Raw genomic sequence first — 27,227 nt, 5'->3', positions numbered from 1 at the left:
TCCAGTGAAATTAAAATGGATTCCCTTGAATTTGCTTGATTTTCCAGGGGGTCTGGGGAAAAAAATAAATCAGCAAATTAAAACTTGCACCGGTAGACTAATCAGTAAACATCACAGATTCGGTGCTTGGTAGCACCGCAAAAACTTGGATCCAAGGCATGGGTATTCATGGTTTTTACACAAGATGACAAAATCAGCAACAAATCACAAAATGCATCTGCATGCACAGATTTGGCGGTGGTTGGGGGGGAGGGGCCCCTTGTGAGGGAATTATGAGGATCCATAAGGATTAAGTGCACCATGGATCAATTGCACTTCAAAGCGTACTGGATCCTTGATTTAATCAGTGGTGATGGATGTGTTCTGTGATGTGATTATGATTGGCAGGGCAGGGAACCCAAGGAAACACTGCGGAGTTTCAAGAGCATCTATTTTATTGGATCCAATTTGTGGGTGTGCACCTTCTCTCTCTCTCTCTCTCTCTCTCTCTCTCTTGACTCCAGTGCACCGTTGGTCCACTTTTTCTCCTTCAGCCTCCAGCTATCCCACAACAGTCCCATTTAACTTGGTAAACTTCCTTATCTTACACTCATAGCCACAAGAACTTCCCATCAAGCCAGGACCATATTGTTCACTGGCATCATTAGTTTCACTAGTATTTTCAGTCTGTCTCCTATTATAAAATGAACACAATATTATTATTATTATTATTATTATTATTATTATTATTATTATTAGGAGCAATTCGTGATAGATGTTTGGAACAAAACAGTTTCCTTTTACACCCAAATATGGGGGACGGCGACGACTGGTTTGTTCAACCACTTTTAGCTATAAGAAACCTTGATCAAACTAGTTTCAGATCCTGGTTTGTTCAATAACTGTGTGTCTGTTCCTATTATTATTATTATTATTATTATTATTATTATTATTATTATTATTATTAGTATTATTTCTATACCACCATTTATTCAAGGATTACAGGGTGGTTTGCAATATAAAAACACAAAAATACATAACATAGTAGCAAAGAAAAGCAATAACGCCCCATCACAGTTTTTTTTAATTATTTATTAAATTTCATTGCTAAACAAGTTTAAACTAAAAGGCTGTCCTAAGCTGTCATCCAAAAATAAAATCAGAACTGGACAGTCTACTTAGCACACAGATAGTAGCGGAGCAAACATGCTTAGTTCAATTATGTTGAAGCATTTTGCTGCATGATAAAAGTGTCAAGAGGTGATGTGGGGGGGTGGGGTGGGGGTGGGGCCCTATTAATGTTCAGGTAGTGCCTGCTTTTGAAGTGCTACAGCAGAGTCCATTCCTGACAGAGCAAGCCAACAAAACAAAACAAAAAAACCCAATGCAATGTTGTTGTTTATCTAGATGAGTGAAGCAGAGGTCAATGGGCAATTTGAATCTGTTTGTGAATCAGTGTTTAGTGAAGTTGAAGCTCAGGCCATGGATGCCCTCGATCTGCCGGGTTGTTTCCGAACCAGAAGCCACAGTTACTTGCGTGCCATTCAGGCGGGCTACTCTCAAGACGACGAATGTATCCCTGCAATGGCATCTTCCAATATCACCTCAACAATCAGGTCAACAACAGGTAAGATGATCTACGTTGTTCCCTTTGCAACGAGCCGTTTTGCATATGAAAAGTTGGGAAATGCGAAATCTCTTTTGTGTGAATGGAAGGCAACGTACGCTGTGCGGCCATGACTCATTCTGTGGGAAAGCACTCGACTGAATAACACCTTTTATTTAGCTCTAACGCTGGCTTACGTTTTGCATCATTTCATAATTAGGAGCCTCGGCTGTCTATGAACCCTGGTCTGCTTTCTGAGCTTGATGGAATAACCAGTGAGAGCTATAGCAAACATTAGCCAGAGTTGGGTGCATCCTGCTCCAACGTATATTTCTTGTAAAAATAATAAAAAAGCAACCATAAATTTCAAAACTTTGTTTCCTATATGCATGTGTAGGTTTGCAGCTTTCCATCCTTTAGCCCTAAAACACAGTTGTCTGAAGCCGTCCCCTGAAGTGCACCAATTGCTTTATTGTCCTTGGATTCCCAAAATGGCTTGGATTGAGAGAGGGCAGGGAGAGAGAGGAGAGTTTGAAAGCACCATCCCTGCTCTAAGTAGTAAGCAGCACACAGAAAGTCTTAGGATCCTGGCTAAGTACTGGAGAGGGGCTGATGCACCATATGCATAATTTTTTTCATTATTTGTAATAAATCATCAACTATCATTATTATGCCACTCATTTGGCATCCACCTGTTGCCTGAGTTGTTCCTTACCAGCTTCTAGAAGCCGGGCAAAGTCCTGTTGTTGTCTTTGGTTTTTGTCTGATGTGTGAGATTATTGTAACTATTGACGATAAATTACATGATCACAATTTGTTTTGTAAGGCACATTTTAAATAAATCCATTTGTGTACACTGTAAACCACCAGGAATTTTTCGTTACCTCACGTCACCTTGCTGATCTGACTGCTTGACACTTAAAAAGGTAAAGAGGTAAAGGGACCCCTGACCATCAGGTCCAGTCGTGTCTGACTCTGGGGTTGCGGCGCTCATCTCGCTCTATAGGCCAAGGGAGCCGGCGTTTGTCCACAGACAGCTTCCGGGTCATGTGGCCAGCATGACAAAGCCGCTTCTGGCGAACCAGAGCAGCGCACGGAAACACCGTTTACCTTCCCGCTGCAGCGGTCCCTATTTATCTACTTGCACTTTGACGTGCTTTCGAACTGCTAGGTGGGCAGGAGCTGGGACCGAGCAACGGGAGCTCACCCCGTGGCAGGGATTCGAACTGCCGACCTTCTGATCAGCAAGCCCTAGGCTCTGTGGTTTAACCCACAGCGCCACCTGGGTCCCGAAGCTTGACACTTAGGTGGGCCTGGGTCCCTAAGCTTGACACTTAGGTGGGCCTTATTGCTCTAGTACATACTGTATGTCTGGTCTTCATCCCATTCCTGATAGTCTAAGGTGCCACCACGCTTAAAAGGAGGGGAGAATGACACCATGGAGTGGAAGCAAGAGAAAGTTGCCCTGTAACATATATACATATGGTCTCTCTCTCTCTCTCTCTCTCTCCACACACACACACACACACTAAAACAACCCAATAACACCCGCTCTTCCACAACACATTTAAAAGGGCATTGGATGTCAGTCTACCTAAGGCTTGGTTAAAGGGGGACATTTTCTTCTGCGACCTAAAGGTGTACGTTTCTGAGCACAATTCAAAGTGTTGGTGCTGACCTTGAAAGCCCTAAATGGCCTCAGCCCAGTATAACTGAAGGGGCATCTCCATCCCCACCATTCAGCCCGGACACTGAGGTCCAGCTCCAAGGGCCTTCTGGTGGTTCCCTCACTGCGAGAAGCGAGGTTACAGGGAACCAGGCAGAGAGCCTTTTCGATAGTGGTGCCTGCCCTGTGGAACGCCCTCCCATCAGATGTCAAGGAAATCTGACTTTTTAGAAGACATCTGAAGGCAACCCTGTATCCAGAAGTTTTTAATGCTTGATGTTTTTATTGCGTTGTAAGCCCCCCAGAGTGGCTGGGAAAACCCAGCCAGATGGGTGGGGTATAAATAATAAAATTATTATTATTATTATTATTATATTAATGAAGAAGCCAGATGAAACCTCCCTGAGGAGAGCATTCCACAAACGGGGAGCTTCTGCAGAAAAGGCCCGTTGTCATGTTGCCAGTTTCTGGACCTCTCATGCACTCAAAGAAGGGCCTCAGATGATGAATTCAGGATCTGGGTAGGTTCATATGGAGAGAGGCAGTCCTTGAGGTATTCTGAGCAAAAAACAACAACAACCTGTCAGTCACTAGCAGGAGCTCTGCTGCTTGTCACCAATGGCAGTGTGATGCAGTGGTAACATGCAGAGACCCATGTCCCTAAAGTTGCTACTTGCGAATATGACTCAGTCCCAAAGATAGCCATTGAATATTTGGATTGGACTGTGGGATAGGAGACGCACTGTAAGTCTATATAAGGCACCACCAAGCCAAAATCTCATTTATTTGAATCCCATTTATTTCTCTGTCTTGATGCTTCAGTTTTATGCCTTGTATAAAATTGTATCCCTTGATTAGCTGTCTTCTGCTTAAACAAAGTGGCTCTGACTTTGGGAAAATGCCTAACTCTCATTATACACATTTTTTCCCGTTTCCTGAACGTATCAGGTAATTTCTTGCTCAAATACTTCATCTTTCTGTCTTATTAAGCTAAGTAAAATGACTCTGGAGGGGGGGGGAGTGGGACCATCATTCCAAACATCACCAAATTTAGAAGGCTGGAAATTAGGATTGGCTTGCAGGCACTGTAACTTGTAACTACGGTACTTGAATTATCTGTAATGTTGCACAAGTCAGCTCTTGGTTTCTGGGAGAATGCTAGAATGAGTAAAATATTCAAATGGAATATATATCAAATGTCAAAAGAAGTGTAACTATTATGCACTACAGTGTTAAATGAAACTTTCAATTTCCAAAACAAGTTATTAGCTTCTAAATGATGGAGTAACCATTTAATATTTATGCATTTGAAATGCAGTGGACAGCAGTTTCTTTGCATATTTTTTTTCACACTTCAAATGACCATTTACTTATTAATCTGACGCGAACCAAATTAAATATAGTGCAGCGTGTTAGAAATAATTTGATACATAGAGTGTCTTTTGTGTAAAAGGCAGAAAGGTCAGAAACTATTTTTTTTTAATGTAGCAAATGGGCTCCTTTGAATATTTAGGAAATTTAATAATGTATCATATTTAATTGCATTTTTATTTCATTTTTTGCTAATATGGCAAATCACAGAAGTGGTTTCGAAGAACTGTTAAATTGTGACTTGGTGAAGCAGGGTAACTCTGGCCGATTCTGAAGTTGTAACCCACGTGACTGCACTAATATTTTAATATATAATCTACCCAGAAATAGCAAACATGCTGCATTTGTAGGGAGTCACACAGATAGTTCAAGCAGAATGCATGCTGTCTCGTCTCATGTTTCTGTACACAGAAACCAGATTGTGCATAAACAAGTCCCCAGAGGCAGGGGAGTGTTTTGCCATCACTGCTGATCTCTACCTGTGCAAAAATGCTACAGAGTCATGCCTGAGAAGGTCACACAACCTCCCAACTGGCTGTCCTTGTCATAAGTGGCAGCCAATCAAGGTTTCAGGAGCAAGTGATGGAGGACCTGAGATCTGGCTGGAATCTCAAACCAGCTGTGGGATACACTGGTGCTCAAGGAGCCAGATGTGTTCTGGATACCTTCATCAACTGCTGTCGTTACATTTTTGATGTTTGAAACATCTGATTGCCTGCCACTGCTTTACACTTACCCATTTCTCATGGTGGCACTGGTTTCTATTTGACCACATTAGGCAAATATCTGCCTATCAGCATTGGAAGGTTTTCGTCATAGGAATTATTATTTCTAAATCATTTTAACTGTGGCTCCATGGGAATAAGTGGGAAAACATTATGTTCCAAAGGGACTTTGTAATGTTAATGAGTCTTAGAGAGCTAAAACTATCTTCTTTGGGTTGAAAAGACAAGGTCGCCTGGAGTTGCAGCCATTTGAACCAGCTGCCTTAATATGTCCCCCACCCTGGCTTTTTAAGTTTCTAAGCAGGGGGGAACTACCTGTTCAGAAATATCACAGACCTTGCTGGACTGCACGATTCCTTTGGTTTTTTTTTTTTTTTTAATCCAGCCTTTCAAGATAAAAACAAACCCCACAAGGCAGTTTGCAAGTAACCTCAACATTCCTTAATAAAATCACAATGAACTAAATCATGGGGGGGGGGGGTGATTGTAGAGGATCCAGAAAAAACTAATTTGTGGGAGCAAAGGTCAGGCAGAGATCATCATTTGGGGGGCAAGAATTTAATACATGTGACACAGCCTCAATGTGTTGTTATTGAAAACCAGAGGAGCCACTCGGGTAGCTGGAAAGAGCTATCTCTGTTAACCAGAATGGTTCTTAATTCCTGGTCAGCTTACATGGGATTTCAGCCATCTTAAAAAGCGAAAGCAACAAGAAATCTAAGGAGCACTCTTTGGTTTGTAGGAAATAAATGAGTCTTGTAGTGCATCTTGAAAACCGCCAAAGAGGTCCTGACAAACTATCAAGAAGAATGAGTCCCGAAGGAAAAGCCCCAAATGAAAAAGCTCAGCTTCTGGCCTCTTCAATTTTGATCCTAGGACCGATAGCAGGAGTGTTGAAGCTGATTTCAGCTGCATTAGTGGGATGCGACTTGAAAGGCTGTTTGTAAAACACAACACCCTCGACCATTCTTGGCTTGGAGTTAAAAGGTTATTGAGAAAGGGCTGGGAACTTTTGCTCTTGGGGTTGATAAAGTGAACAGTGGCTAGATAGCCTCCTGGAAACTGCATAAGGTTATGCCCCATGGAATTATGCAGATCAATTTCAATCAGTCATCTCACTGACCCCAAAAAACCAGCTGTTATGAGGTCGGCACTTTGGGGGCATCAGACTCTTTAACTGTAGGTGAATAGCAAGGAACATTTTTTTTTCTAAATGCCTTGATTCACACAGACACTTTTAGCTACCAAATACTTTTATGAATGTAATTATATACCTGCCTGTATTTCTAAATCCAATTGAGTCAAAGCATGATCACACAGCAGGAGGGAACATGACACTGCTGGAATCACAAGGCCCTCAAATATTTCGTTGAAGGTCACTCGAAATCCACAGTGTTGGATGTGCCTTTGTCGCGAGTCACACCTATTCTAACGATACCTTAAGGATATCTTTACAGAAGGCACAATTAATCACTGGAACATTATGTATGTGTGCCTAAGAGAATATATTCTGTATACGTTCATAGAACTTTTCCTCTTCCTCTTCTGTTGAGAAAAATGGTGCTGTCTCTTGCCTCCATAGATTTTACCTCAAAATCCAACATTTGTATGCCTTAGACTTGTTGGCAGTTCTTTTGGCAGTTGTCAAATCTGGGATCTCACTGTCACCCGACTGTCAAATGAAGTTTTTCAGTGGTTCCTTGTGGACAGGTTTCCCACAAAGACAGCTTGCCTGCTGCTGCTGCTGCTACTGCTGCTGTTCTTCTGCCATGTGCAGCCGTAAGGTGTCAGGGCTGGTTCAGCTGCTGGTCATCACAGAGGCTCAGGAATGAGCAGTAAAATTGATTCTTTATTCAAGGAAACAGAATACAATTAGAGAAAACTGCGGCGAGACTGGCCCCAGTAAAGCAGTTGCCAGAACTGACGATCTGGGTCTCACACCTCCTCTAAGTCTCCTCCCCAGCCGGCTGTTTTCCCTTCAGTCTTAAACTCCACTGGGCAGGGGCCTCCTGCGAGCTCTGGGCTTGTTGTCCTGCTGCATGCAAAAGTCTGAGTCCTTGGAGACCAGGAGGGATGGGAGCTGAATACAGTAGGAATGGCAGGCTCCTGTGGATCTGTTGCAGCCTCAGCCCCCTCCTCCTCCTCCTCAGCTGCCTGTCCTACATCTGCAGTGTTTTCTGCCTCTTCTTCTCTCTCACTCAAGCTTGTTCAGCATCCAACCATTCTGCATCTGTCCTCCACTCCTCATCCCCTGACCTGTCTCAACACCTGGCCTTGGAGCCTTCCTCTTCTAAGGCTTCCTTAGGGGGTTCTCCTGCTGGGACCATTCCTCATCATCCAGCCAGTCTCTAAGGGAAGATGGGGTGAGCGGACTCCTTGAATGTGCTCCAGAATCCTTTGTGACGTACAGTGACACATGACAGACAAATAGTGATTTCTTGGGAGATGAATCCAAGTGACAAGTGTTCAGGAGGGCTGGTCGCAGCCCCCAAGTGTTTGCCTCTTATTGCCTTACTGCCCTCCCTAGCCTGGGAGCCTGGCACAGCCAGAGGTGGGCACAGCACCAGGTGACCATCACACACACACCCCGGCCACACCAGAGGATGCCAGCCTCCCAGAACCCACCGCAGCTTTGCCATGCGGCAAAGGTCACCCACCCAGAGTCCCAGGTGAGCGGATATTCTCAAAGGAGATTTTTGTGGATTCAGGCGAGCAATTTCATTACAGCTTTAGTTTTGTAAAAGCATTAAATTTGGTGTTTAAATTCCTGACATCCTTGTGATCACTGCATGTGTGCATTTAAGGGAACAAAAAATAATAATAAAATAAAACAACAATAAAATGAATACATACCACCAGGGTCTCCACTGCTATGATTCACTCTGCGACTCTGCTTAATTAGTGCTGCCAGAACTCTAAGGAATTAGTTGACACTTTATCCTCTGCAAAAAGTATGGAAAGCCTGTGTGACACAGTGTTTATGGATCTTGAGATTGTGCCAGCTTTTGCTGCACAGAACGTTAAATTCTGTTTCCTATCAGATAGAAATATGGATTGTCTAGAGAGAGAAAGGGGGGACGGGACAAAGAAGCTGCTGTCAATAATTCGCTTCAGGATGCTAACTGCTTGCTGCACTATAATTTATTGTTAATTATCAGAACTAAAATAGAAGCCTTTTTTGTCATCCATTGAACATACCTTGAGTCTAGTGTTGCCCACCTCTCTCTCTCTCTCTCTCTCTCTCTCTCTCTCTCTCTCTCTCTCTCTCATACAAGTATCCAGGTGGGTGACCTTGAGATCTTATTTGATTTACAACTTTTGAAAAGCAGCATTAACTACACTGCATACGCAAATATTACCCTTTACGCTAAGTGTTCCTGTGTTGGCAAATGGGGTTTATTTTTGTGCAATGCGCAGCACAGCTTTTAGATGGACTTACAGATTTTGCAAATCTGTAGAACCGTAATGCCCTTTGAAGAAGAAACAAACAATGCTAGTTTATTTAACAATGCTAGTTTATTTAAGATGTGTGCACCAAGAGCTGGCTGGTGAGCATGTGAATACGTGAATTTCATCCTATCCTCTGAACATCTTTGACCTTTCTCCTTCTTTGGCTTCCTCTTTGTGCCTCACCCGGCTATCTCATTCCTGTTAAGAATAACCAACATTAGGGTTGCCATACATCCGGGGGAACCTCTTTTGAGGGGCCAACATGCCCATCCGGACAGATTTTTACATTTTAAAGGAAATGTCCGGGTTGGAGGGGGGGTAGTTGGGCTCAGGGGGTTTGGTCTGCTTGGGTTCAGGTTGCTCTGTATTCCGCAGCCGCTGCCAGCCCGAGCTGGGGAAAGGGGTGTGTGGATGTGGCATTGGCTGCCACACACACACCTCTTTCCAAGGCTCGGGCTGTTGGGTAGGGTTGTTCTTCGAGATATGACAACCCTACCCAACATCATTATTAGACTCTTTCCTTTGGGAGGTTTCACCTGCTTCCCTTTTCCTCCCAAAGGCCTACAGCTCCCACAATCTTTTGCAGCCACACTTCTTCTCTTCCATACAAATGCTACCAAGATACAGATGTCTCTCTCACAAACACACATATGAATGGTTGAAGTTAGATTTCTTAATATTAATACGTCACTAACAATTAACTTAATTGTTCAATTTGAAGGAAAATGGTAATAGCGTATGGTTTACGCCATCGTATTATTCTGTTATGAATCACCTTCCATAGAAATTTCAAGGTAATTGTCATTCGTACAATGAAAACAACTTAATATAGGTTGAAAAACAAGACGGGGGAAAAATAGCTGAAGATAGGTTTGAAACAATACCAATGCACACCCAAGGCACGCGCGTGCACACACACACACACACCCCAAACAATCCAGCCAGCTGGTGGAAATAGAAAGTTCAAATAGTGGTTGCTTGCCATATCTTAGCAGAAATGCTGCTTCACAAAACAGGGGAAGCCACGCTGAAAGCCCTGCTCTGAGTCATGTTTTCTAGAGGCCTGTTATTGAAATAACAACATTAAATGAGAAAAAAAATTAACATACCCCTTCCCACCTCTGCTTTTAAAAAGGCTGGTGTGTGGAAGGAACAAAATTCTTCTCAGCTAGCCAGACAAAACAGAGGAAGAAGAACATCAGGAGCCCACCATGGTGAAGCTGGGTCATCTGTTTGGGTCCTGTGGGTCATTTCCATTTGGAATAAATATCTGAGCTTTTCTACGAACATGTTATCATTTCTTAAACTGTTATTTAATGCAGTGGCAGAATCAGGAGGTATGTGAATGGATGGTGAGTTAACCACTGAGAGCAAAAGAATAATGTAAAAGTCATGAAAAATATGTAAGGACAAGAATGGGAAGCAATGGATTACAATTAGAAGTTTTATTCAACTGAGTAATCCTAAACTCCTGAGAAATTTATGAATAACCAATTATGGGATGTTAAACCTCTGTTACTGTTCAAATCTGTGCTCAGGAAACCAAACACTACACTAATTTATTATTATTACACACACACACACACACACACACACACACACACAGTGTTTATATTTATATATTATATTAATTTCATCTTCTGGCATAAGCATCTGGTCTCTATCTGGTAACACAAACATCTACATAAACAGGGAAGTTTTTGCCATATAGTAAAAGCACCGTAACAGAGGAGGGCAACTGCATCTCCTATGACAAAGTGTTCCACAATTTAGGTTGCGGAATTTCATTGTGGACATTTCAAAACAGAGGAAAGAAATGTCTTAAGTATAGCTTTTGAGCTACTGTTTGTGAAATGACTAATTCATGTTGTAGTCCTCCTGTCATTCATATAGGTTTTGAGCCAGACAGGCTCCTCTATTTATGGAAAGTGCCAAGATCCAGCAGAGGGTCCCACTGGAGAAATGGGGGAGGTGATATATGTTGATTCCCTCTTCCTTCTGCAACCCCCAGGGCCATATCCCACACTGTTCTGGACACTGTTCTCCCACAGGAGAACACAAGAAGAAGACGGAGTTCCACTTAAGCCAACCTTATCAGTGTTTTTCCCGATTCCCTTTGCCTTAAAAAAAGGGAAAGAAAAGGCAAGCAGATTTTGAAAGAAGATGTCTCTGACTTCCTTTTTAAAAAAACCAAAAAACACATGTCTCTGTGGAGCATAAGAATATTTTCCCTAAAATGAGACAGGACGTCATAGAAGAATCTTAAAAGGGGTCATTATTTAATTAGAAAATGACATATTTACAGCTAGAACTGTCATAACTAAAAAAAAAAAATTGAATTTGCTTTCTAAAGTACACCCATAAATCAGAGTGAGTGAGTTCCATGTCTGTGCTGAACACGAGGCATTTATAAATCAGTGAGGTAAATCCTATTTACCTCCAATTTGTTGGGAAATGTCTGAAAATCTCCCCGCTTTTCACCTTGAGCACACCAAATTATAAACTTGTTTAAATAGTTTCCCCAACTATTAAGGTCAGATCTTTGCTGAGGTATGAATGGTTCTGTTTGGTTCCATGCTTTTTGTGCAGATGGATAATCCAGGAAGTGTAGCTCTTTGTACTCAGAGAAGCTACGCGTAAGATCTAAGGTACGATTAACCTCTTCCAGGGACTCATCTCACCTTTTGTTCACACTTGCCAAGAAAATGGAGATTTAATTGAAAATTCTGATTGCTGCAACTTAATCTTGGGCGAAGGGGAAGTTCTCTCTGACTGAAACGCAAGCCCTCCTGGCTGTCCTCGTAAATGATACTTGTTATATACTGCCGCCACCTTGCACGGCGACAACAATTTGAAGGCAAGGCACAAATGAGCCTTTGATGAATGAGGCTTGTTACATGGAAAATGCAATACGTTCCCCATGCCTTTTTAGCAATAGGTAGTAAGTGAAATCCAAGTGAAATTTTATCTCTGTCAGCCCAGATAGTTTCCACTTAGGCTTGTGTTTGTATTGATTCATAGGAAGAAAGGTGATTACCGCTTTCTAATAAGGCGGGATTTATGGGGAGATTAGAACACTGCATGTCTTTGAGGGCTTTTGTGAATGTGAAGTCCACTTGGCCAAAACTCCAATTAAAACTGCCGCCATGGTGCTTTCCCGTCTAGTACGTGGACATTTTGGTTCGTTTGGATAAACCTGAACAGAGCTACAACATATAAACCGGTTTAAAGTGCAGGACGTGTATAACACCAATTTGGGCAGAGCCGTCTGATTTCTTTCTGAGCCACTTCCACCAAACAGAAGAGCGAACACAGGGGATGAGAATCTGCTGCATGTTACACAAGCCCAAGAACAGGAGCGACCTTGCATGTCCCAGCACACCTTTCCAGCAATCTCTCGTTGCCAGTTTGCTTGACATGGTGTGAAATATCCACGAGAACTCCTCTTTGCGAGTGATTCCTATGCCGGAATACAAGCAAATGCAGTTCTGCAAACTGCAGCTCATTGAAATGCCAATAATCAAGGATTATTGCAGAACTGAAAAACTCATCCATGGGACTGTTAGAAAGCAAACTGATCCCATATTACATTGCTTTGCTAAAAGTTAGAACTCAACATCTTCCTTTAAGGGGCTAAGCAGAGTCTGCTTAAATCTAAGCAACCGTTTACATAGGGAGGGCATGCTGTATTTTATTCTTAAATCTTCCTATATCCCAGCTTTTTGTGGTCTTCGTCAGCTGCAAATGATTATATTCTCCCTTCCCCAATATATATCTTCCTATTTTAATTATCAAGCCACACAATGAGTTCGCACACAGTTCAAATTATTCAGTTCAGAATTGCTTGCATGCTAAGCCAAGGGTTGAAAGGCAACTCCACCTTGGTCATTCTTCTACATCAGAGCCAATGTAACATAGCTAAAATGTTAACTCTTTCTGAGTATGATTCAAGGATTATCTGAGATTCCAGTATTGCAGGGCATTGGACTAGATGAACTTTGGGAGTCCCTTCAAATTCAATGGTACTATGATTGTTATGCTAACACAGTCCCAGTGATATCCATGGCGCTGCACCATAAACAAAAACTGTGTTTTACCATCTTCTCTGTACAAACCAAAACCATTGCACAGATGAATTATTCTTCTGAGTACTTTTTGTGGGTGAACAATTCGCATATATAATTCTAGCTCACCATAGACTTCCATGGACTGCAAGTGTTATATCTGAGGTAAATAGTTCAATTCTGATCTAGAGTTTTGAGGAAATTGTTTTGCAGTTTCTTTTATGAATGTGCAATTCTGTATATATTGCAGCTGATGAGCGTGAAAGCATTGCATAACATTTAGCTTTGTTACGGTAAGGTTCAGACGGTGAAAATCTGGGCGGAAAAGTTGTTGAGCCCAAACCGACACTGCTGACATGGGTTTCCCCAGACGTTTTAGCAATTTCCACCCAGACACTGCTTCTGACTGCAATATTCCAGATATGTCTGGGAACTTCTGGACATATGGCAACCAATAACAGTTGTGGATTACTACCAAGACAGATCAACTTTAACTGAACCAAATGCACACACTTTGTATATGCCACCGAATTATTTCATATATGACATCTCATCAACAGGAGAAGGCGGGGGGAACAAGAGACATAGATACCCCGTTACACCATTATGTGTAGAAAATGTGCAAATGTCACTTGTTTAAGTGTTTGGAAGCCATTGTATACTTATAGGCAGAATTGTCAGCAATGGTATGGAGCTGAAAATAGGCTACTGCGTTACATGAAAATGTGTACACACTTACAAAAAAAGAAGAAGCCCTCCCTGTTTTGCTCAGGGTGGGGCCTGAAAATAGACGGATTCTCTGTCACTTCCAGGGTGCCTTCCGGCAACAATGCAAAGAATAACATTATACCTCACAGCATGACATTTCATGTCACAGAAGCCACGGTGCCTGCAGCCATGACAGAGGGCTCATCTGATACCAGCAAGAGTGGCAAGATCGGCAGTGTGGCAGCAACAGTGTGGGCAGAGGCAGTAGCCCTGCAAGATGCATCCAGAGGTGGGTTGGAATGAATGGGTCTGGGAGGGCAGGGATATGGGGTGAGTGGGCCATAGAGAGTACAGTAGTTGGTTGGAGTAAGAGAAGGGTGAGTTTAGGGGGCGGGGTGACCTTTAGTGGTTAGAGAAGCCTGGGGTGGGTGGAATTGAGGCAGTGTTTTTGCAGCCTTTCTGAGCTTGTGTCCATCCTAAGACCACGTGCATCCTAAACACCATTAGAACAAAGCAGCAGCTGTTTCCAAATCGGATTGGGGTGATGGACTGAATAGGAGAGCAGACCTTCCAGCAGAGTCCAAGCCACTCTGAATCACAATAGTTGCTATTCATGTCTTGGCCAGTGATGATGATGCAGCGTCACCCATTTCAGAGCCCTGCCTTTTCATGGAATGATGTGCCCCCTTCCAAGTCTGGTGCCCCAACATGGGCACATATGTCCACAAAGGGGGCCCACCCCACTCTCATGGTAGCCTCTAAAGCAGGCTTCCTCAAACTCAGCCCTCCAGATGTTTTTGGCCTACAACTCCCATGATCCCTAGCTAGCAGGACCAGTGGTCAGGGATGATGGGACTTCTAGTCTCAAAACATTTGGAGGGCCGAGTTTGAGGAAGCCTGCTCTAAAGTAAGGGATGGGGTGATCCAGGAGAAGTGGAATGCTCCTGATAACATGAAAGAGTTGAGATCATGGAGGTTCTGGCTGCAGATATCTTTGCCACATCACCAGGTTGTAGAGAATGTAAAGGTCAAAAACCTGGTTCTCATTTTTGAAGGTATCTGGTGTGCTCAGAAGAAGAAGAATTACTTGGAGGCCTCCTGAACTTCTCCAGCCCAGCCCAGGACGTTTATAAATCTTGAGTGGAAAGAACATGATGCACAAATGTTCTGGTGAACATGCATGTGTATCACTCTCTCTACTGAAGGTAGAGATCAGTGAGCAGTCCATACCCTGCACACACCTGGCCACCTGGCCATGGATGACTAGCAGGAGAAGCTAAGAGTCAGTTTCCTGCCCTTGAGAGCACCCCATCTATAGCAGGTAGCATTTGCAGCAACAACAGATTCTAGAGGGAGGCTGCGGAGACATCTAGAAAGCTATAGGGCCTTGGGCAATTGCCAGGACTGGAGCTGTGCCACTAAACTCCCATGTATCGGTGGACTCCCATCAGCTCCAGCAAACATACCAATGGTCTGGCATGATCAAGAGCTGTAGGCCCACAATATATGGGTGACCACAGATTTCCCCCAACTCTGCTCCACTGCATGTAAGCCAAAGCTGTTCTGCAGTACAGTTTATTATACTATAAGCAGTATAATGCTATGCAGTTGGTGTTTTTGAGGCCATTGATAAACTGTTGGGCTTATACAGTGGTACTTTGGGTTACAGACGCTTCAGGTTACAGACTCCGCTAACCCAGAAATAGTACCTCGGGTTAAGAACTTTGCTTCAGGGTGAGAACAGAAATCGCACGGCGGCAGCAGGAGGCCTCATTAGCTAAAGTGGTACCTCGGGTCAAGAACAGTTTCAGGTTAAGAACAGACGTCCAGAACGAATTAAGTTCTTAACCCGAGGTACCACTGTATCTGCCTAACTCTGCTTATCAGATCTGTCTGATATTCCTGCATTTTCGCTTATGCAGATTTTTCTACTTAAAATTCATTTCAGTCGTCCTTTCCTTTCTGCAGTAACGTCTTGGTGAAGCAAAAAGATTTACCTCAACACCAGTGTGAGTATTTTTACGTTTAATCTTACACAATTGCAGCTTTCTTTATCACATGTGGGGAACACATAGTGAACACAACTTGGCTTTGAACAGATTTAATTTTACTGACTGACCTGTAGCAAAACTTCGAACAACAACTAACTTAACATAGGAAAAGCAATGCTTTGTAACTTTTTTTTTTTAAGTATACCTTTAACTTTTAGCAACTTTAAGTCCAGCTTGAAAAGTTCTTGTCTGAACAGTTTTAAGTTATCCACATCCTTAATTTTTCATCTCATTTTTTTTCCCAAACAGGACTTACACAAATGGGTCAAGGAAGCCATTCATGAAGGCAGCAAAGGAGACCTGCACATTGTTCCTGTGGTGGAAAGACAAGAGAGATTATTTAAAACCAAAAATTAAAAGTGGATCAATGTTTAATTTTGTATGTAAAAATAAAATAAAATTACATTTTCTGCTACTTGTTTTATTGATAAGAAATAGTATTTTTAAAAAATAATCTTTATTTCAAAATATTTTTTTAAAATACATTCACAAACAAATATATAACAAAGAAAAATGCAAATCATACAATACAAGCACAAGATTATTTATAATACAAGATTATTATTTTTAAAAAAGAAATAGTATTTTTTTAAAGTCATAGATAGGCCATTAAATTAACATAATAAATTAACCCACTATAATACTTCAGTGAATATACATTTCAATTTACCTTGTGATTATGATTTATGATGCAATTAAAGACGATTATTATTAACCATCAGTAGTTCTTGATAAATAAATATACCCATTTTTTAAATGTGTGTGTTAATGATGTGACCATTTCGGATGCAAGATTTAAAAATAATTACTTCATTATTTATATCTAACGATGCTTATATTTTACTGCCATTTCTTTAAAGAGAAATAAATGATATTACTGCACAATCGGTACATTGCCTAGTATTTGTTAGGGGTCTGCAGCAGATTTGGGTGGATTCTGAAGCAAAACACACCACTTTGAAGGGATTGGGGATTTGTATGAGGTGAAGAGGGATACACGTGGGTTGCCGTGAACCGAAGGTGGAAAATCTGGAGCACCTTGCAATACCTTACTGATCTGAACACGGAAAACGCTTCACAGAAGTATCTACTGAAAGCAAAATTGTGCCTCTAAGGGTGGAGGGAAAGGTTGCTTTGCGCTTGACAGGTCTAACCCGTAATCAAAGGAAATTATTGTACCATGGCTCTGCTGCCCCAGTGCTTTGGGATACAGGTGTCAAAGTAATAGTTTTGCTCTCTGGTGCTTATTGCAATTTGTTAGTTCGGTCTCCTAGGACCAGTAGCATTCAATAAGGCCGCAGCACTTTCCTGGCCACCCTTAACTGCTGTCTCTGCTGTTTACAAGAGACAAAGGGGTGGGGGAAAGGATGGTATGATGGAACCAATTCAGCACTCCTGCTGGTGTGTTTGCATCGCACCGATTTGGCTGCCAATTTACCACATTCTCCCAGTGAACGGTATGCCAGGCGAGCACCGCCATCGCACCCGGCCAGCCACTACTGCTTCGGCGTTGTAACATTGAGCGAGTTCTCGTAGAGTGAATCGGAGGCTTGTAAAAACGATTTTGCGTTTCGCCAGTACAAGTTTACCTCATTCCAAAACTTATACCGCCGGTCTCTTATTTACTCACCCTTTCCTCACTCCCTCCAATCCTTATTGCCTTTTTTCAAATACACCTCTTGATGTTGAAGTTCCCCGGCTTTCTTTTTCTTTTCTTTTTTTGGTCTATGTATGTGTTGATTGTTCTAATTAATAGTAGTCAGCGTTATTCCCCCTCCCTCTTTGCCTTAGAATAGTTCCAGTTCTGAGCTGTATCACTTGATTCATTTTACTTATCTGTTATTATATGTATCCCCTGCTTTTGTGGGGAGGGAAGTTACACTATCACTTACTGCTGTTAACATATATTGTTGGAAGTGTGCAGTGCACAAGCACTCACCCTGAGTTCTGCTTCATCCCTTTGTCCGTCTCAAGCGATTTGCTTTATTTATCAGTCACAAGCTGCCTGTCCTATAACTTCTTTATTTGTGCGGTATTTCTCACACACCATAAGTCTGCACAGTGCTGTCGGGCTGTACGCAAGCAGTCACAGTTGTCGGCAGATAAGCAGGATACAATACAGATTTTAATTTACTTTTAGGATTCAGCTGTTGTTGTTCAGTCGTTCAGTCGTGTCCGACTCTTCGTGACCCCATGGGCCAGAGCAGGCCAGGCACACCTATCCTTCACTGCCTCCCGCAGTTTGGCCAAACTCATGTTAGTAGCTTCGAGAACACTGTCCATCCATCTCATCCTCTGTCGTCCCCTTCTCCTTGTGCCCTCCATCTTTCCCAACATCAGGGTCTTTTCCAGGGAGTCTTCTCTTCTCATGAGGTGGCCAAAGTACTGGAGCCGCAACTTCAGGATCTGTCCTTCTAGTGAGCACTCAGGGCCGATTTCCTTGAGAATGGATAGGTTTGATCTTCTTGCAGTCCATGGGACTCTCAAGAGTCTCCTCCAGCACCATAATTCAAAAGCATCAATTCTTCGGCGATCAGCCTTCTTTATGGTCCAGCTCTCACTTCCGTACATTACTACTGGGAAAACCATAGCTTTAACTATACGGACCTTTGTTGGCAAGGTGATGTCTTTGCTTTTTAAGATGCTGTCTAGGTTTGTCATTGCTTTTCTCCCAAGAAGCAGGCGTCTTTTAATTTCGTGACTGCTGTCACCATCTGCTGTGATCATGGAACCCAAGAAAGTGAAATCTCTCACTGCCTCCATTTCTTCCCCTTCTATTTGCCAGGAGGTGATGGGACCAGTGATCATGATCTTAGTTTTTTTTTTGATGTTGAGGATTCAGCTACATTAGTAAATAAACAACAATTTGAATGTACTATAACCATGCAACACCACATGGCGCCAGAGAGCAGAATTTTTTGTACGTGTTTTTCCACAGTTTTTTTTATTGTTATAACAATCTATTTTTTCTGGTGTGGCAGCAGTACTGCATTAGCCATTTGAGTTCTGCCCCTCACAAAACTCAAATGCACTGCCTTCACTGCTACAAGGAGGTGTACCGAGCAGGACACTGAGGAGAAGTCAGCTTGCTAAATAGAGAAACTGAAGAGGAGAGCTTTCCGATGTGCTTTTGGACAATTTAGTTGAGGAGGAAGATTGCCTCACCAACCCTCAACGCTCCTACCACCACCGCAAAGATGCAGCAGTATTCCAGTGGTGGGCACTGGTCCTCCATTACCAAGGGCTTGCGTCTCCAATGCCATTCCTATGGCAGAAGCCCACAACAACGGCAAATTAATTCTGGGTTGTCACAGAAGTGGCAGAGCATGGCTCTTTTTGCGTGGGGAGTAAGCTAAGCAGAAAGAAGGTTTCATGAGCAACACACCAGCCACAGCCTTAGAAGGCACCTGCATAGAAACATCACTGGTGCTTCTTGCTCAGGGAAGAGTCAGAGCAGGCGCACAGCAAGGGCAGGATGAGTGCAGGGCACAGCACAAGTGACAAAGCTTCACACACATAAACACAAAGCAAGAGGCTATGAAAGATGGGGGGCGAAGAAAATATTGGTCCAGAAGATGGATATTTACTGTACGGAGCCCAGTGGCAGCACAGTAAGACAGTCTTATGGCACAGTGCCCCCCTCACAAAAGGCTGTTTCTGTGCAAAAAACAAAAAAGGGAAAAGAAGCCAGCCTCCTTCTCATACCAAAATCTTTTGCTTGATCTGTTTGCAATACCATCCCTAGGAGCACTACCACTGAACTTGTGAGTGCAAAACCACAGGGTGGAAAGCAAATCCCTTTCAGTTCTCCCCAATGAATCTTTGAATGTGCCTAGCAGAAAAGACAATGAACCTATTTGCCTGCAGTTTGGCAGGTTTCTTATCTAGCGGCACTTCTCTCGCACACATGCTGCTTTCATCCAAATTGACTATAAAACAATAGGCAAGGTTAAGCACATCATTATATGACCATACTGAGCCTATAAAGGCCGATTTTGCAAGGATATCATGGCAGCTGTTCTTCTGAAATTTCGTAGAAGGGGCTTCCAGTTCTGCAAATTTCATCCAATTATGCCAAAAAAAATCTCACAAAGCTGTAGATTATTCCTTTTGACTCTATTACTTCTTCTTCTTCCTGGGGGTGGCATGTCTCTCTTCCCCTGCACCCCATAGAACTTTTGGGGGGGTCTCCTCTTCATCTATAACAACACAGACAATGGGGGGGGGACTGTGTCAGCAGCTCTTTACACAAGCACCAAGTTGCCTGGATTCCTCCTCCTGTTGCTCCTGATGAATGGCAGCATCTCCACATTAGTTGTGGCAAGGCAGTTCTCTTTCTGTGTACTGTACTAACTATGCTGAAGAATAGTTTGTGAATGGACAAGCTATTTGCAAGATGGCCACCTTCCAAGGTATGGCCTCAAGTCCTGTTCAGTGAGCCTCTGTTTCCTCATTCTTCTCTTTTTGAGATTTCTGTACATTTGGGTCCTACATAGAGGTCAGGCACCTTGCTTGCAGTGGGATTCTATGTTTGTTTCATTTCCATTCTGCTTGTTGCATTCAATTAATAAAATACTGAGACTAAGGAAGAGAAAGTTGATAGCGAATACCACTTCCTTGGCCAGTTGTAAACAGGAAGACAGGCAAGAGGGGGCTGGCTGAGGACAGACTGAGATTGTTGGGGCAATGCCCCCATTTGACCTAGTGGACCAGCCTCCAGGAACCTGACCAAAACACACAAATCGGGAAGAGCAATGTGGTTATACCCAACTGGCTGGAAAGTTGTTATCTGAGAATATTCAGGATCGATTGCAACATGTAGAAGGCTATCCATTGCTGTGTACTACCTCCAGCACCAGAGGCAGGAATACTGGACTAGGTGGGCTTTTTGGCACTGATGCAGCAGAGCTCCTCTTAAATAGTACCTGCCAATTTCCATCCTTTATTTCAAAAAGCAGCCTATATGGGAACATGAGGAAGGAACAAAGCAGCTCCAGCTGGGAAAAGCTGAAAAGGAGTTACAGAAAAAGGGAACTACTGTACACTACATATCATATTTCAACAAGTGGATCCTCAGCAGAATACAGTCTGCTTTCCTAACAGAAAGATGGGGAGGGGGGAAATCTGGGGAAGAAGTTCATCTGTCAAACATCTTTTAAAACAAATCTTACTCTTGCAGGGTTGCAAATGAGTAAGGAAACACACAGGATTTGTTTATTTTTGTCCTGCCCAACAAAACAACTCTGTGTTCCAGTGGATGCTCTTTTAAAAATAGATGCTTAAGTTAGCCACTTTTATTCTGAAGGAAAACAATGTGAGCTCTCAATCTCACATCCGTTTCCTGCCAACCACCTCACTGCCCCAGTTAGCCTTGTTGGGAGGTAATGAGTAGCTGAGGGCAGTTTTTGGCAGGAAAACTGACACAGAGGACTGCTCCAGATCCAGAGCAGGTTACTTTAATTGATTGATTGATTAAATTAAATTAAATTTCTATACAGCCCTTCATCCGAAGATCACAGGCAATGTGTATAAGGCAATGGTTAGTTTGGCTGTGTGCTCACCTATGTGCAGGACTAAAGACTAGTAAATAAAATTTGAAGAAGAAGAAGAAAACACAGCCATTTAAAACCTTTTTCCAAAGCTCTGGGTCCAAGTCAACAGTTCCAAAATACTAGCTGTATCATTCAAAACTTCAGCCCAGTTTGTATCTAGGCTGCCATTTTGTCATCTGCTTGGAGTCTTTTGTGGCAAGTGGGAGTGAGTGGGAGAATCTTCACCAGCTATTCTGTACCTGGCATGGAACAGTTTCTGTACAACTTTCTGTACAAATAAAACTTGGGAGTATTTTTCTGCAAGGAGATTATACTATGAATTGTTCTAACATAACTATGCAGAGACATCACCTTGCCAACAAAGGTCCATATAGTTAAAGCTATGGTTTTCCCAGTAGTGATGTATGGAAGTGAGAGCTGGACCATAAAGAAGGCTGGTCACCAAAGAATTGATGCTTTTGAATTATAGTGCTGGAGGAGACTCTTGAGAGTCCCATGGACTGCCCTGAGTGCTCACTGGAAAGGAAATCAGCCCTGAGTGCTCACTGGAAGGACAGGCCCTGAAGCTGAGGCTCCAATACTTTGGCCACCTCATGAGAAGAGAAGACTCCCTGGAAAAGACCCTGATGTTGGGAAAGATGGAGGGCACAAGGAGAAGGGGATGACAGAGGACGAGATGGTTGGACAGTGTTCTCGAAGCTACCAACATGAGTCTGACCAAACTGCGGGAGGCAGTGGAAGACAGGAGTGCCTGGCGTGCTCTGGTCCATGGGGTCACGAAGAGTCGGACACAACTATATGACTAAACAACAACAACAAACTATGCATGCTTTGCTGGGCGAGATAGCATTATTATGTGGGTTAGACAAAGAAATCAGACCTGCTTCATGTGAATAACAGTAACAGTAGATATTTGTTTTCAAGGCTTTTTTTCTGTGCTCCGTACTCTGCAGCTCTGTATAATCAACCTCAGTGTCCTTTGTAAGGTGCCTCTAGTAGGGGTGCCAACCAACTGTTTCCCCAGGCATTCCTCGTCTTATCTCTGGGTCTTATTAGTCACCAAATAGGTACTTTAAACTGGGTGGGATGAAGCCATCTTCCTCATTAGTGGGCATCCCACTTCCTAGTCCAGAAGCAAAAACAGTTTCAAGTAGTATGTTTCATGTTTTGACTATTTCCCCATCTCATAAATCGCAATGAAGCTTTTAATTCACTGCCCTCTCTCTTCCCTCTTTTTGCCACAGCTCCTTTCATTTCCTCCATAGTTGAAAATTAGAAGGGTTCTGGGTGTTGGGAAGCTGGATTGGTGCAACCTGTCCTTAATCCACTTGGTCATTGCATAATCCATGCCAGCACTGAATGGAGAGGAGGGAAAGAATTATACCTTCCTTCTCGTGCCATTTGTGGAAGCATCAACAAGCACATGGTGTTTCATTCCTTGTTTCTGGCCTCCCATCTTTGCTTAAACTTAGATGCAGGCATTCTCTCCTAGCTGCTTTTTCTCTTCACTGGGGCTGGGGGTTCTCATTTGTGCAAGAGGAACATTCGCAGTCATTGTTTCCTGTTTGAAATGACATGAACCTGTTGCTATGGCTACCCATTCTGTATGTGAGAGGGAATTTGTGCTGATTGTGAGGTTCACAGATGAGCATATTTCATAATTGCCTCCTGTTTTTTTAAGCAGCATAATCGTCCTCTGACGGTTCCCACCCACCCTATAAATCACAACAGTGTTGTTGTTGTTGTTGTTGTTGTTGTTGTTGTTGTTGTTGTTGTTGTTGTTGTTGTTAATCATGTTTTCTTTCTCTTGATTTCTTCCGTAGCTGTAACTTACACAAGTTACAAAAAAACGCCACCGCCTGTACCCCCTCGTACAACCTCAAAGCCACTCATCTCAGTTACAGCACAGAGCAGCACAGAATCCACCCAGGATGCCTATCATGATAGCCGGACTCAGAGGATTTCACCGTGGCCTCAGGACGGTCGAGGGATGTACAATTCCACGGACAGCTTGGATAGCAACAAGGCCATGAACCTGGCTATGGAAACGGCTGCGGCGCAACGCCACGGGCCTGAGAGCCACGGCCCCTCAGTGCGAACCAGCGACAAGGCCATCCTCGTGTCGAAAGCGGAGGAGTTCCTTAAGAGTCGGCGCTCTTCGATAGGGATTCAGGTAGCCTGTCATTAACATCTGTTCTGCGGCAAGCTGTTCACCTCCTCAGCTCCGTAAATAGTACCAAAATGAGTCATTCGGCTTCAGTGGGTCCTAATAACTTGAGCAACATTCCCTGGCCGCTTAGTGTTAATTGTCATTCATATCACAGCTATGTGGCCATGCAGAAAATGGTTCAGGCAATGTGCGGTGCCTGGAAAGAAAAAATGAATGAATATATCTCTAGGCAAGTTGCCTGTCATTAATGCTTGATATGAAAATTATACTGCTCAGCCACACAGGTGAGCAACATGTTCCTCTCTCTCCCTCTCCCTCCTCTCTGTAAATTCAGAGTCCTTTATATAGAATCCTGCCACCGGTAGAAAAAAGGGCTATAGTCAGGTCCCTCTTTTGACCTTGAAGGAGAAATCCTGACATAGGCTGTTTGTTCTTCTCTGTTTCGCTAGAAAAGGAAGAACACTGCACTGCATGGTACAGGCACTGAAAGCCCTTCTGCTCTGCTACTATTCTAAATACTTGTACTTAAGGATGTCCATTGCAGCTCTGTCCCATGTATGAAACTGTGGTAGAAACTGAATGTTACTAGTGACTTTTCTTTTCCTTTTTCACTCGTTGGTGAGGGGTACCTTGAAGAAACAGAGGGTAATGTGGAAGTGCACCATGAGGTGGTATAGTCCCTGCATGAGAACTTTAGAAGCTCAACTTTCAGATTATTTAGCTGAAAACATCTCCATATAGAAACGGACCCTCATCAGCTTATATATATTCAATAGTTGACCTGGTGACAGTCTTCACATAAGGATGCTTTCAAATGAATGCTTTTCGCTGCTTGAACCTTACTTTAAAATTGTAAGGACTGTACTGCCTCATCTTGCAATTTGAATCAGGCCTCAAAATACTCTACCACAAAATAGTAAGGTTACTGCTGGTCACACGCTGAGGGAGAAACACAGAGTGAGTGGCTGTGAGCAAACATCCCCGCAAGAATTATTACCAAAAGTTGGATTACACTAGTAATAGTGCATATGGTGTTACAATTGGGAGTCTATTCCTTTACAACTGGTGGTAACTAAGCACCATTGGTCACATGAATGATGCTCCATAAGCAATAATAGTTACAGCTAGCCCTACTGCTAATGCCTACTTGTGTATATTCTTGAAATGAGTATGCAACACTGCTGGTAAAATAATAATAATACCATTATACCTTGGGATTATTCAATGGACTAAATAAAATCTTTACCAATCTAAAGTTCAAAATAATATTTTTCAGTAGCTGTCGGGTTTCTAGGTTAGTGGTCACTGAAAGCCTCTTGAATACAACTGTCCATTTAAGTAAAGGTCATAAGGGTGACCTCTGTAAGGATCTCAGGAGTTCTGTAACATGCACCCCAATAATTCAATTCATTTTATTTGGTTCAGCTCATTTGTTACCAAAGGGGGGGGGGGAGAGCACTCTTGCATTTATTTATTTTTTACCTTGTTCCTTATGGTAAAATGCTGAGATTGCTGTCGGCTCCGAAGGTAGCACCACTGTCTCCACTCCATCTCAAATACAGGTGAAACTCAAAAAATTAGAATACAGTATTGTGGAAAGGTTCATTTATTTCAGTAATTCAACTTAAAAGGTGAAACTAATATATGAGATAGACTCATGACATGCAAAGGGAGATATGTCAAGCCTTTATTTGTTATAATTGTGATGATTATGGCATACAGCTGATGAGAACCTCAAATTAACAATTTCAACTTTGGGGTTTTCATCAGCTGTACGCCATAATCATCACCATTATAACAAGCAAAGGCTTGACATATCTCGCTTTGCATGTCATGAGTCTATCTCATATATTAAACTCCAGTAGCTAATGAAAACAATTGCTTACATAAATTGACTTTTCCACAATATTCTAATTTTTTGTGTTTCACCTGTATAATGGAATACGGTGGTTGCCTTGTGAGAAACCATCCTCATTAAGTAGAATTACTGTCCCTTTTAAACAAAAGCCATTCCAGTGACAATGATTATTGCCGGGTTTTAAAGAGATGTCGTGAAAAGCTTCCTGATTAGATATGTCTCATTTAAAAGAGATCTTCTAAAAGCACCCATTCCAGGAGTTTGGTAATGTGCAGCTTTAGCCAAGGTCCTAAGCATATAAAATGCCACTGACAGAAATCCATATATCTCTCTCTGTGACTTTGCTATGGGCCTACAGCTAATGTATAGAATTCAATTTAGCGCCGACATAAAATGTTCAGGTCAGCTCTTTTTCTGTATGCTTAGGCAGTAATTAAGCGTGGAGCTCTTAACGATTCACGCTGCAGTACTCTGCAATGAAGTCACTTATTTATTTATTTAAAAAGGAGAAGGGGTGGGTGGGGCTTTGATAGATGATAATAATAAAAAAAAGCTTTGAAGAGGCTTTGATAGTTTGGGTTTCAAGGGATTCCTTTCCAGATCAGGCTTCTCTTCTCAAACAGGGGAGGTGCTGGCAGATGTTGTCATCTGTCCTGTACTGTCGCCCCGCCTTTAAAGGCGATGTCTTTTTTTTAAAGGGCTTTTCCTATTAGCTAGTTTTGTTTTGTGTACTTCACATATTTGCCCAGCAATTTGCACAGAGAGAGTTGAATCTCTATAGCAACGAGGCATCTCATGTTCAGTGTCTATTGCTTCCTTTCAAGTACAGCAAATGACAAACATTATTTGTCAAAGGTATTGACTCTTTTTAAAAAGAAAGAAAGAAGGAAGGAAAGCTGAACTGTATATTTTCCAGTAGGGCAAAGACTTTCTTCCACGATCCATTTGGCAGACCCCACGGAAAATACCGGGTCCACGAGGCAAGGAGACCCACAGCAGTCAAATTATTCCTCTGAGGATAAACCCTTTATGGTTGTGCCATTTGTGAAAGAAGATTTGTTTTGTCGTATACCTGTTGCCAGGGTTGCAATAAATAAAAGCGTCCTGACTTTTAATGTTTACAGTGCAGGAAATCATGTGCTTCATAAACCTTGTAGGTTTCCCCAGTGAAGCCTGTATTTAAGGCACCTGAGAAATTGGTTTTATTTACATATTTATTTGATTAACAGCAGCCCGAGTTTTCTCATTAGATGGCTGTGCAGTGACACTGCCTTGCACCTGCATGTCTTTCCATTCATAGCAGGCTCATTAATTACTGAATTTTTAAAACCACACTCTGTTTTAACAAGGTTTGTACGCCAACGGTAGCAGTGTGGAAGACTGCAGCTTAACTTAAGGCAGTGAGCTACTCTGACACTCTTCATTTTAACCTTTTTGCCTCTGCAGATGGAAATCAGCTACTGATTCTAGTAGGAATTTCATACAGAGCTGTTACAAAACTCAGGTTTTCAGAGGAATAAAAGCAATCATGCGTACAGCATTTAAGCCAGCGGGAGTTATGCCATCAACACTATTCCACGCTATAGCCTCTGTGCTGACAAGGGAAATTTGGAAGTAAAATATTGTCTCTGTTTTAAATATCCCCCCAGATTACTTGGAAGACTGCAAGTGAGCTTCCCCCTACTCTTGTTTTCTTTTATATTTCAGCCTTGTCTTAGATCCACCCCACACTTTACAGGAATTCGACAAACTAAGGCCCGGGGGCCGGATCCATCCTAATCGCCTTCTAAATCCAGTCCAGGAATCAGCATGTTTTTACATGAGTACAATGTGTGCCTTTATTTAAAATGCATCTCTGGGTTATTTGTGAGGCATAGGAATTCATTCATCCCCCCCCCCCCAAAAAAAATAGTCTGGCCCCCCACAAGGTCTAAGGGACAGTGGACCCGCCCCCTGCTGAAAAAGTTTGCTGACCCCTGGTCTAAACCTTTAGGGGAACGCAACAGAATGTTGCAGTCAGTTTTGGC

General features: G+C 42.6%; 1 protein-coding gene across 2 annotated transcripts in view; it reads left to right on the top strand.

Annotated features, from left to right (window-relative positions):
* The window catches only part of DLGAP2 (DLG associated protein 2), a 157,999-nt gene that overhangs the window by 93,346 nt on the left and 37,426 nt on the right, over positions 1-27,227 (top strand). For both annotated transcript variants that reach the window (XM_033143005.1, XM_033143004.1), the window contains exons 6-7: positions 1,387-1,606; positions 22,996-23,345. In XM_033143005.1, coding sequence (XP_032998896.1) covers positions 1,387-1,606; positions 22,996-23,345 — 570 coding nt within the window. The remainder of the gene's footprint in view (positions 1-1,386; positions 1,607-22,995; positions 23,346-27,227) is intronic.

This window comes from Lacerta agilis, chromosome 3 (assembly GCF_009819535.1).
Source record: "Lacerta agilis isolate rLacAgi1 chromosome 3, rLacAgi1.pri, whole genome shotgun sequence".
Classification (NCBI taxonomy): Eukaryota; Metazoa; Chordata; class Lepidosauria; order Squamata; family Lacertidae; genus Lacerta; species Lacerta agilis.
Note: the sequence above shows the minus strand (reverse complement) of the source record. Positions and strands in the feature narration are given on the sequence as shown.